Source organism: Muscardinus avellanarius (genome assembly GCF_963383645.1).
Source record: "Muscardinus avellanarius genome assembly, chromosome: 7".
Taxonomy (NCBI): Eukaryota; Metazoa; Chordata; class Mammalia; order Rodentia; family Gliridae; genus Muscardinus; species Muscardinus avellanarius.
In genome coordinates, this window is record NC_137793.1 from 107,819,081 (window position 1) to 107,830,712 (window position 11,632).

At 56.1% G+C, this 11,632-nt stretch overlaps 1 protein-coding gene across 1 annotated transcript; it reads right to left on the reverse strand.

Annotated features, from left to right (window-relative positions):
• Window positions 1–634: 634 nt before the first annotated feature.
• TOR3A (torsin family 3 member A) lies at window positions 635–11,314 on the reverse strand (the record flags this gene model as incomplete). The annotated part of the gene is made up of 6 exons (XM_080698772.1): window positions 635–885; window positions 1,982–2,106; window positions 6,843–7,018; window positions 9,921–10,186; window positions 10,804–10,917; window positions 11,077–11,314. The coding sequence occupies 6 exons, from the start codon at window positions 11,312–11,314 to the stop codon at window positions 635–637; spliced, it is 1,170 nt and encodes a 389-aa protein (XP_080554898.1).
• Window positions 11,315–11,632: the final 318 nt, after the last annotated feature.

Below are 11,632 nucleotides of genomic sequence, written 5' to 3' on the forward strand. Positions count from 1 at the left end.
GTAGGTCACTGACAGTCTCACTTAAGTTTGCCAAGGCTGGACTTGAACCTGCGATTCTGTCTCAGCCTCCCAAGTACTGGGATTCGAGGTATGTGCCACCATGCCCGGCTCCCCTAATTTTTAAAAAGTTTTGGATTTTTTTCTTTCATCTTCAGCGCAGGACAAGTCTTAGCCTTGCTCCCAAGACTGTAAAAGTATCTTCCTCTCTGCACTTTCCCTTCTAGCCGGAGGCTCTCTGCCGAACTCAAACAAGCTGCTCCACTTTCCTCTGGGGGTAACAGCTCGAGAGCCAGCCCATCCTGCACCTCAGGCCATTTGCCACCCCCACTTTTCCCTGTTCTGTAACCTGTAGTCCAAGAACGCGGCAGCCTCAGGGGCCGAACCCGAGCACAGCATCTTCCAGCAGAGCCGAGCAGCTGCGACCGCCCTTGAGCAGCAGTGGCCCCCCGGCCTCTGGCCCGCATGTGCAAATGTGGTCTTTAAGGCACTAAGTGATGTGAAGGGTTGACGCTGATTCCGATTTCAGGTCTTCCTCTGTGCACCAGTCAGGACCAGGCGTTCCGGATGCCAGAGCTGGTGCCCTGGCAGGGCCCGGGCCTGAGAGTAGAAGGCAGCTTCAGGAAGTCATTGGCCTTCAAGGGAGGACGTAGTTGATTCTCTGGGAAATAGACTTGCAGCCCTGGGAGGAGAAGAACTGCTCCTCCTTAGGGACGTACGTCAGCATGGTGGCGATCTGGTCCAGGGCCTCGTCTGTGTACAGGAGCTCCTGGCTCACGAAGGCGTCGCGAACACACAACCTCACGTGACGGTACTCCAGCGGCAGGAAGGGGATGAAGAGGTCAACCAGGCCGTCCTTCACCAGACGGCTCTGGCCAAAGCCGCTCTCTGCAACCAAAACCCAGAGTTACACAGAGTCTGGCCTGGCGTTGAGTCCAGCTGGAGCTGTATCGAGTCCTGGAACCTAAAGTCCTGAGCAAGACTGGGTTTTATTTTTATTTTCTGGTACTGGGAATTGAACCCAGGGCTTTCATAGCTCTGAGCTACACAGCCAGTCCTTTTTATTTAGAAACAGGATCTCACTGAGTAGCTGAGGCTGGCCCCAAACCTGCACAGGTGTGCTCCACAACACCCGGCCGCAAGGCTGCATCTTCCGTGCCAGCTGTGGGAGGCTGTGTGCGGCTGAGCCGGGGCCGCACAGCGGCGTGGCCTGCAGGCTGCGGAGGCTGGGGCGCAGGCGAGGCAGAGCACGAGCGGCTGGTGCGTGGGCTTGGGTTTTTGGTACTGGGGATGGAACCCAGGCACATTCTACTCTGAGCTACACCCCCAGCCCTATTATTTTTTACTTTTGAAATAGGGTCTCACCATGCTGTGGAGGGTCTCATCAAGTAACTGAAGCTGGCCATGAACCTACGACCCTCCTGTCTTATTCTCCCTAGTACTGGGATTACAAGCACGCACCGCCATGCTAGAAGCTAAGCCACTGAGGTTCACAGTGAGACTGCTTTAGAGACTTGTCTGTCTCCAAGGCCAGGGCAAATGCTCCTTCTTTTCTTTTCTCTTTCTTTCTTTCTCTCTCTCTCTCTCTCTTTGTACTGAGGATTGAACTCAGAGGCATTATAGCCCTATTTTTTTATTCTTTATTTTGAAGCAGGGTCTAAGTTGCAGAGGGCCTCATGAGGTTGCTGAGGCTGGCTGTGAACCTGGGGTCCACCTGTCTCAGCCTCCCAAGTACTGGGATTATAGGCGTGCGCCATCACGCCCGGCTTCAAATGGCTCTTTCAAAGCATTTTCAGAAAAGGAGTTTCTTGGAACTTTTCTTGTGCCACCCAACACTGTCACTGACGAGAGGACCGTGATGTGTCTCCTTGGGGTGTCAGGCGCCCTCTGCCTCCTAAACGTGTGACTAGCGCACCGTGAGTCACGCGCCTGGGCTGCGGCTCTCACAGGGGCTCGCACACTGCGGGCAGGATCAGCCACTTACCCGTGGACTCCGCGAGCTCAGCGCGGAGGTGGGGCTCCATGTCCTCCAGCGTGATTTCCTCCCGGGGCCGTCCGGCCTTGAGCCATTTCAGGACCACCTCATTGATGACATTGCCCCCCAGATTACTGAAAGAGACAGGAGCCATTTTCGTGGTTACACTTAGCTTCCCAGGGGTCAACTGGCCACTGAAGGCAGAGGCCGAGGGGCTGGGCCTTCCCTCTCCAGAGAGATCTCATCACAGCCCGCGGGGCTGTACCAGAGGACGCTGTCTTGCTTGACCACCTGTCCTCCCTCCTTCCCTGTTTTTCTTTTGTGGCACTAGGGATTGGGCCCAGGGGCATACGCGCTATATTTTATTTTGAAAGAGGGTCTCGCTAAGTTGTGAGGGCCTCTCGAGGTTGCTAAGGCTGGCCGAGATCCTGCGATCCTCCTGTCTCGACCTCTCAAGCACTGGGATTACAGGCGTGCACCACCATGCCGTTTCCTCCTCCCTTTATGAGAGTGGGGAGGGGCGCAGAGAGGGTTAGACATGGTCGCTCCCTTGGGTTCTGTGAGGGGCAAGGGCCACACCTGTGTGAGTGACTATGGCCTAGACAGAAGGCTCCAGGTGGGGACTGCCCAGCTGTGTAACCAAGCGCTCCAGTGCCTCCTTCCTTGAGGGAACAGGAACACTGTGTCCCTGGCGGCCACACTTTACCAGGGGCCATGAGTCCAGCAGGAAGAAGGGCAGCTGCCCGGCCAGACTTGCCCAGGCACCTGCACGTGGGAGGGAGGCCCCACCCGTCACCTTGCCACAGACACTGCCTTTCTCCAGCGCCTCAAGCGACCAGCCCTCTCTGGCCCTGGGACACATCTAGTCTCACACACCAGAAGCCTCTCCAGAATGGCCGTCACTGTGACAACCGCCAGGCACAAACTCGACCACAGCGGCCAAGTCTTCCCTAAAGACAGACACCAGCCGGGCATGGGGGCGCATGGCTGCAGTCCCAGTGCTTAGGATGCTGAGACAGGAGGATCGCAGGTTCAAGGACAACCTCAGCAAGTAGTGAGACTCTCGTTTATCTAGTGAGACCCCATTTCCAAGTAAAAATAAAATAGGGCTGGGGGTGTAGCTCAGAGGTAGGATGCCCCTGGGTTCAACCCCCAGTGCCACCATAAAAAAAAAAAAAAAAAGATGGCCCATGCCTGTAATTCTGGTACTTGGGAGGCCGAGACAAGAGGGTCACAAATTTGAGGTCAGCCTCAGCAATGTATAGAGGTCCTCTGAAACTCAGTGAGACCCTCACTGAGTTTCAAAATAGGTCTGAAAAAGCCACGTACGGTGACACATGCTTGTAGTCCCAGCATTTGGGAGGCTGAGACAGGAGGATCAAGGCTCACAGACAGCCTCAGCTACTTAGGCCCTGTGGAACTCAGTAAGACCCTGTTTCAAAATAAAGAATAAAAAAAAGAAATAGGGCTGGGGATATAGCTCGGAGGTAATTAAAATTAATTATATAAAAAATTAAAAGAAGCCGGGCGTGGTGGCGCACGCTTGTAATCCCCGCGCTTGGGAGGCGGAGACAGGAGGACCGCGCAGGTTTGAAGCCAGCCGCGCGCTGGCTTAGGAGACCCTGTTTCCAAATAAAAATGTTAAAATAGGTCTGGGAGTGGAGCCCGGAGGTAGAAGGGCTTCCAGGAATCCCAGTACCACCAAAAAAAAAAAAAAATTAAAAGAATACCGGGCGTGGTGGTGCACGCTTGTAATCCCCACGCTTGGGAGCGGAGAGAGGAGGATCGCACAGGTTCGAAGCCAGCCACGCTGGCTTAAGAGACCCCGTTTCCAAATAAAATATAAAATAGGTCTCGGAGTGTAGCCGGGAGGTAGAAGGGTTCCATCCCCAATACTAAACAAACAAGCAAATAAATAAATAAATAAATGCCGGGCATGGTGGCGCACGCTTGTAATCCCAGCATTTGGGAGGCTGAGACCGGAGGATCGCAGTTCGCGGACGGCCTCGGCTATTTGGTGAGGCCCTCTGCAATTCAGTAAGACCTGGTTTCAAAATAAAGAGTAAAAAATAGGGCAGGGGGTGTAGCTCGGAGGTCAAATGCCCCTGGGTTCCCGCAAAATCCCAGACCCGCAAATAAATAAATATAAAAGAATAAAAAATCGGGCTGGGGCGTGGCTGGAGGTATAATGCCCCTGGGTTCAATACCCCGCACCACACACACACACACACACACACACACACACACACACACAAAAAAAAAAAAAAAAGGGTCCGGAAGTGTAGCTCAGAGGTAGAATTCCCCTGGGTTCAATCCCTAGTACCCCCCAACACACACACACACACACTTAAGCATCCATCTCTTTGAGCCCTGGTCTCATTGGTAAGATGGGAGAACTGGACCGGACGTCGGGGGCCTCCACAGTCAGCAGTGGCCAGCGAAGCCCCTGGGCCTCATTCCAAACTGCAGGGTCGGCACCTTCGCCTCACTCACACCCGCCGTTTAAACCAGCTGACTGCTCCTCAGCCTTCAAACCAGTCCTCATCACTAAGGGTCAAACTGAAGTCCTCGGAGAAATTAAGTCCAGGGACTCAGATCCCAAGTACACAGTCTCCCCTCCCAGAACGCCTGAGCAGCTCGGGGCCGCGTGCAGCCACTTTGGGGCACCCAAGCCCAGGGTGAGGGCCGAGGCGGGGATGGACGGGGGGCCCGGCTCCTCCAGGGGGCCGCGGTGGAGGCCCGCCCAGGCCCCTGGACCTGAGGGGCCACCAGTGCCCTTTAGTGGCCCCCGAGGCTGGTCAGCTTGTGTCCTCTCGGGAGGGCCCTTGGCTGCCTCCGCAGGCGCCACGTAACCTGCAGGGCAGCATTGCAGGCCCTGCCTCCACCCAGCACAGCCAGCCGAGCCGCCACGTGGTGTGGCCGGTCAGTCCTCGGCCAGCGGGTCACCAGGGGAAAGAGCAGAGCGGGAGGGGCAGGGCAGCGGCGGGCACCCTGCGCTCTCCAGGCTCCATCCACGAGTCCAAGGAGGACCTCTGGGCCTGCGGCCTCTGGGCCGGTGACCAGGACCGTCCCCAGCTCCTGGATCTGGGCCTCGAGTCAAGTCAGAAGACAGCTCTCTCCTTTCCTCTTGTTCTTTTCCTTCAGTAGTGGGGAATGCACCTGCTTTACCTCAGAGCTACATCCCAGCCCTATTTTTTTGTTATTGTTATCTATTTTTACTGGGGATTGGACCCAGGGACATTCTACTTCTGAGTTATACCCCCAGTCCTATTTTATTTTTTTATTTTGAAACAGAGTCTCTCACTAAATTGCAGAGGACCTCACTAAATTACTGAGGCTGGCCGCAAACCTGTGATCCTCCTGTCTCAGCCTCCCAAGTACTGGGATTACAAACATGCACCACCATGCCTGGCTTTTATTTTGAAACAGGGTCTCACTAAGTTACTGAGGCCTCAGACCTGCAACCCTCCTGTCTGAGCCTCCCAGTTACTAGGATTATAGGTGTCCACCACCATACCTGGCTTCTCTTCAAATCACTGGAGCAGCCTCGGATGCCCTGCCATCTCGCAGGTGACAACATCATCGAGCCTTATCCAGCAGAGGTCTCGCCATCCACAAAGAAAGCCCCTCGAGCAAGTTTAAAGCCCCTCCATCTTGTTGAGGGTCCACCCTGAAACAGGTCTGCCTTCCACAGCTCGCCCCACCACTCCAAGCCTGGACGAAGCCACCCCCACTTCCCCATCCTCACCTTTGCACCCCAGAGCCTTAGGGAAACCCCTGCAAGTGTGTGCCAACCAGCGGAGGGGGAGGGCGCGGTGAGGCGAGGGAGGCAGCCATCGCAGGACTTCTGCCAAGCCTGCAAGTTCTGTGAGGCCTTCACATGGAACCTCCGTAAGAGCTGGGCCAGTTATTTCTGTCTGCTTCCTGCAAAGCCAGTTCAAGAGCCCGGAGTGCACAGCACCACAAAGGCAGGGAAACGGGGCGCGGTGAAGTCCCCCAGGGCAGCGTTGCACGCACGCCTACCACCTACCGAGAACACGCACTTCCTCAACATGCTCCCCCTGAGCTTCACGCCAGGGACCTCCTCATGATCAGAACCAGAGGCTCTGAGGCCACGCTGAACTTAGTGGGAGGCCACAGCCAGGCATGGGGGTGCACGCCCGGGATCCCAGTACTCAGGAGGCTGAGATGGGAGGATCTCAGGTTTGCAGCCAGCCTCAGCAAGTAGTGAGACTCAGCAACCCAGGGAGACGCTTTCAAAGTAAAAGCAAAAAAAGGGCTGGGGGGGGGGGTAACTCAGAGGCAGAATGCTCTTGGGCTCAATAAAACATGTACCATTAACAGGAAACACTGCCGCCCTCTGAGGGGGCCTTCCCTGGGAATTGTCATGGTCGCTTATGATAGGTCAGGTCCCTCCTCCTCCCCTCACAGGACAGGAGGCGGATCTGGAAGCCAGAAGCAGAGAAGTTGCAGGACTCGAGGGGTAGGACTCCAAAGGTCAAGAGAGGACAGGCATTCCCACACGCTAGCCCCACCCTAGGACCCCCATAAGCACCTCCACTTCTGCTGAGGTCATCGGTCCCTTCCCCCACTGTCGGCAGACCTCGCCCAAAGGTGCCAGGTAATTAAAGAGGCCTGATCTCACCTAATAACTTGCCTGGTTTTTGCCTCCTTTGTGACCCCCGATTCAATTTCAACTTTACGGTTTTTACTTCACCTTACACTACAAGGTTGGCTTGAAAACACCCTCAGATGGCGCACCCTCTGCATTAACTGGACAGAGTGTGGGGCAGGGCAGTTGCAGGGAGCCCCTAGGGAGCCTGACTTCCTGCTCCCTCCCCCACGGGGACCTGCTGTCCCCGGACCTCACCTGAGAAAAAGGAAGATGTTCCTTGGGGCCTCGCCCTGGCCCTCGAGGGCCCGGGGTTCCAGGTGTGGCACTAGGAGCTCCAGCAGCCCTGGGTGCAGCTTCTCGGCCTCATCAAAGATGAACAGGCTTTGGTGGCAGCGCTGCTGCGTCCTCTGGATCTGGCTGGTCAGCTGCTCCTGCACAGGGCACAGGGAGCGGCTAGGGTATACTCAGCTTCCCAGGACAGGCAGGATCCCCAGGCAGGGTCCCACCCTCCCAAGCTGCCCGCAAGCAGTTGGGGCGGGCCCAGTGAAGGCGGTCAGCCATGGCCCAGCAATTCCCATGTCTCCCTCATTCCACCTGGTGGGTTTTTCTTGTGCTACTGGGGATTGAACCTAGGCACATTCCTCCGGGCTATACCCCCAGACCGATTTTTTATTCTTTATTTTGAAACAGTGTCTCACTGAGTTGCAAAGGACCTCACTCAGTAGCTGTCTGTCTGCAAACCCCAGGATCCTCCTCTCTCAGTCTCCCAAATGCTGGGATTACAAGCATGCGCCACCACGCCCAGCTTTCTTTTTAATTTTTATTTACAAACAGGGTCTTGCTAAGTTGATGAAACTGGCTTTTAATCTGTGATCCTCCTGTCTCAGCCTCCCAGGTACTGAGATTACAGGCATCCACCTGGTTTTTATTTATTTTATTTTATTTATTTATTTTATTTTGTGTGTGTGTGTGTGTGTGTGTGTGTGTGTGTGTGTGTGTGTGTGGTGGTACTGGGGGTGGAACCCAGAGGCTTTCTACTTCCGGACTTTACTCCCAGACCTATTTTATATTTTATTTGGAAACAGGGTCTCACTAAGTTGCTGAGAGCCTCACTAAGTAGCCGAAGCTGGTTTAGAACCTGTGCGATCCTCCTGTCTCAGCCTCCCAAGCGCTGGGATTACAAGCGTGCGCCACCACGTCCAGCTTTAATGGGTTTTGAGTGAAGAAACCCACTGGCCTGGAAGCATGTGGGAAGAAGCCCTTCCACCAAGCACTCCTCTCCAGGACTAGGGCAGGGGCGGCTCCGCTGCAGTGCTAGGCAGGAGGGGCTCTGGCCCGCGGCAGCCTGGGCCCTGGCCTGGGCCTGGGCTCAGGAAGCCAGCTGCCTGCGGTGACTCAGACAGTGACACAGGATCCAGCCCAAGACTTACGCAAGCTCCCCAGGACACTGTAAACCTGTGTGCTGAGAGCTACCAGGCGCGGTCATCCATCTTGCTGCAGTGAGTTTGCTCATCCCTGGCTTTTCATTTTGTTACTGGGGATTGAACCCGGGAGCAATCTACCTCCAAGCTACGCCCCCGGCTTTTATTTTGAAAGAGAGTCTTGCTAAATTGCTGAGGTTGGCCTCAAACATGAAATGCCCTGCTCTCAGCTTCCCGAATCTGAGGGCTTGTGGCAAGTGAGAGAGAGAGAGAGAGAGAGAGAGAGAGAGAGAGAGAGAGAGAGAGAAGGAGGGAGGGAGGGAGGGAGGGAGGGAGAAAGAGTGTGTGTGTGTGTGTGTGTGTGTGTGTGTGTTACTAGGGATTGACCCAGGGGTGTTCTACCTCTGAGCTACACCCCTAGCCCCATTTTGTACTTTGAAACAGGATCTCACTAAGTTGCTGAGGGCCCTGAACCTACAATCCTCCTGTCACAGCTCCCAAGTACTGAGATTGCACATGTGAGCCCCCATGACCAGCTCTTCTGGCTAATTTTAATTTTTTACTTTTTTGGTGCTGGGGATGGAACTCAGGGGCATTCTACCTCTGAGCTAAACCCCCAGCCCTATTTTACTTTTTATTTTGAAACAGGAGCTAAATTGCTGAGGCTGGCTGTGTGAACCTGTGATCCTGTCTCAGCCTCCAAGTATTAGGATTACAAATGTAATCCATTTGTGAGACCCTACTTCAAAATAAAGAATAAAAAATAGGGCTGGGGGTGTAGCTCGGAGGTAGAATGCCCCTGGGTTTCATCCCAGGTACTGCAAAAAAAAAAAAAAAAAAAAAAAAAAGAAAGAAAAGAAAAGAAAACGGCTAGGAACGCAATTCAATGGTAGAGTGCCTGCCTAGCATGTGGAGGCCCTGGGAAGCATACTAAAAAATACACTCTCACCCTTGTAATCCCAGTACATGGGAGGCTGAGACAGGAGGATCACAGGCTCCTGTTCAGCCTCAGAAATTTAGAGAGGTCTTCTGCAAGTTAGTGAGGCCCTCTGCAACTTAGACTGTTTCAAAATAAAAAGTAAAATTGGTGTAGTTCAGAGGTAGAAAGACCCTGGGTTCAATCCCTAGTACCACAAAAATAAATAATAAATAAATAAATAAATAAATAGCTTAGCTGGGCATGGTAGCTCACACCTGTAATCCCAGAGTTTGGGAGGCTGAGACAGGAGGGTCACAGGTTAGAAGCCAGCCTCAGCAATTTAGTGAGGCCCTCCCTAAGTTAGCAAACTCTATTTCAAAAGGAAAAAATAAACAGGGCTAGGGGTGTAGCTCAGAGTTAGAATGCCCCTGGGTTGGTGCACACACACACATACACCAGGACATGCAACTTGCAGTCTAATATGATTACAACGGCCAGGCAAGGAGTAGCACCAAGGGCTATGTCTTTAGCCACCGGTTGGCAGGCGCGGGAGATGCAGGTAAAGCCTTTGTTCTTCTCAGTCCCACTCCTTGTGGTACTGTGTATGGTACTGAGGATGGAACCCAGGGACTTTCTATCTCCGGGCTACACTCCCAGACCTATTTTACACTTTATTTGGAAACAGGGTCTCACTAGGTTGCTGAGAGCCTTGCTAAGTAGCTGAGGCTGGTTTCGAACTTGTGCGGTCCTCCCTGTCTCAGCCTCCCAAGCGCGGGGATTACAAGCGTGCGCCACCACGCCCGGCTCCCTGTACATTTCACTCCTTCTATCACGCAAGGCAATGCGAGGGTCTCTGTTAAACTGTCTGGAACAGCAGTCCCTGGAGGCTCGGGCTCCCGTGTGCAGGGGTGGGGGTAGGTGGCCCTGTTCCAGGTTAGTCGCTGTCACCGCCCCATGTCCCGGGCTGCCCCAGAGCCCGCCCGCCTGCCTCACCTTGTACAGGTCCACGTACTTGGGGTGTGGGAAGTGGTAGGTGGCAATGAACATCCGCACGCAGGCGCTCCTCGGCCCATCGAGGTACAGGTGCTCCGCCAGTATCCGAGCCAGGAAGCTCTTGCCGGTGCCAGACCAGCCGTGAAAGGACAGCGCCAGGGCCTTGGGGGGCCGGGGCGCCTCCAGGTAGCCCCTCACTCTTGCCAGGACGAGCTCACCTGCCAGATGCTGCCCGTGCAGCCGTCCGCTCAGGTCCGAAGCCAAGCCTGGAGCGGGAGAGGCGGTAATGAGAGGCCACAGGTGTTCCCCACGGGAGGGTCATCACGCAGCAGAAGGGACTCTTTTTTTTCTTTTTTCTTTTTCTTTTGGTGGTACTAGGGTTCCTGGAAACCTTTCTACCTCCGGGCTACACTCCTAGACCTAGTTTTATTTGGAAACAGGGTCTCTTAAGCCAGTGAGGCTGGCTTCAAACCTGTGCGATCCTCCTGTCTCCACCTCCCAAGCGCGGGGATTACAAGTGTGTGCCACCACGCCTGGCAAAAGGTCATCTTTAAACCAAAGCACTGCCCAAAGATGTGTGTGTGTGTGTGTGTGTGTGTGTGTGTGTGTGTGTGACTAAGGAGTGAACCCAGGGATATTCTACCAACTAGTTACACCTCCAGCCCTTCTTTAGTTTTTATTTTGAGATGGGGTTGTTGGGTAAGTTGCCCAGGCTGTCCTTGAATTTGCCATCCTCCAGCCTTGGCCTCCAGGGTTGCACCAGGCTCTGACTTCAATCTCACTGCGGCAATTTTTGTGGGGGTGGGGGACAGGATGACAAAGGTCTCTGCACCCCAGACATTCCCCTGTCCCCACTCCTGTCCCCACTCATCCCTGGCCCCACCTGGAAAGTTGTTGGAGACCCTGGAATCCCTGCCCTCGCAGGCATCCTGGAAGCTGCAGTACCACGTGGTCAGGCGATCCAGGTACCGCTGGGCCCACAGGGGGAGGTCCCAGCCTGGAAAGAGAAAAGAGGACTGTGAGGCAGGACACAGTGACCACCCAGCGGGGGCCACGCGGCCCATCATCCCAGTACTTGGGAGGCTGAGGCAGGAGGACCACAGCCTGGAGGAGCGCGCCGGGTCTCAGCGCCTCCCGGGCCCTGCGTCGCCCTCACCTAAGGGCGCGGCGGCCCGGCCGTCCTCGCAGGCGTCCGGCCACACCTGGCAGCTGAAGGCCGCCCAGTAGCGCCTGGACACGGCGCCGGCCGCCCGCCAGTGCTCCCGCAGGCGCTGCACGCCCGGCCAGGCCCCCGGCGCGGCCCGCTCGGCCTCCCCCGGCGCGCCCGGGAGCCGCAGCAGCAGCAGCAGCAGCAGCAGGACCGGGCCGGGCGGGGCGCCGCCAGCGCGAGCCATGCCGCGCCGCCCACTTGGAGCCGGGCGCTTTAAGCCGGGCGGGGCGGGGCCTCGGAAGGGGCGGGGCGGGGCCGGGGCGGCCTCGGCGGGGATTGGTGTTGCCGTGGCGACGCGCGCCCCGCCCCGCCGTGTCAGAGCCGGGAACCGAAACCCGCAGCCAGGCGGTGTCCGGCAGCCAGGGGTCCACTCGGGCGGGACGCGGACGCCCGGGCGCGACCTCGGGGCCTCGGGCGCCATCGTGCCCGGCCCGCGGGCTGCCGCCGACCACCCCGCGGCTGGGTGCGGCGCCCGGGCGGCCGGGGGAAGCGGGGCTCGAGG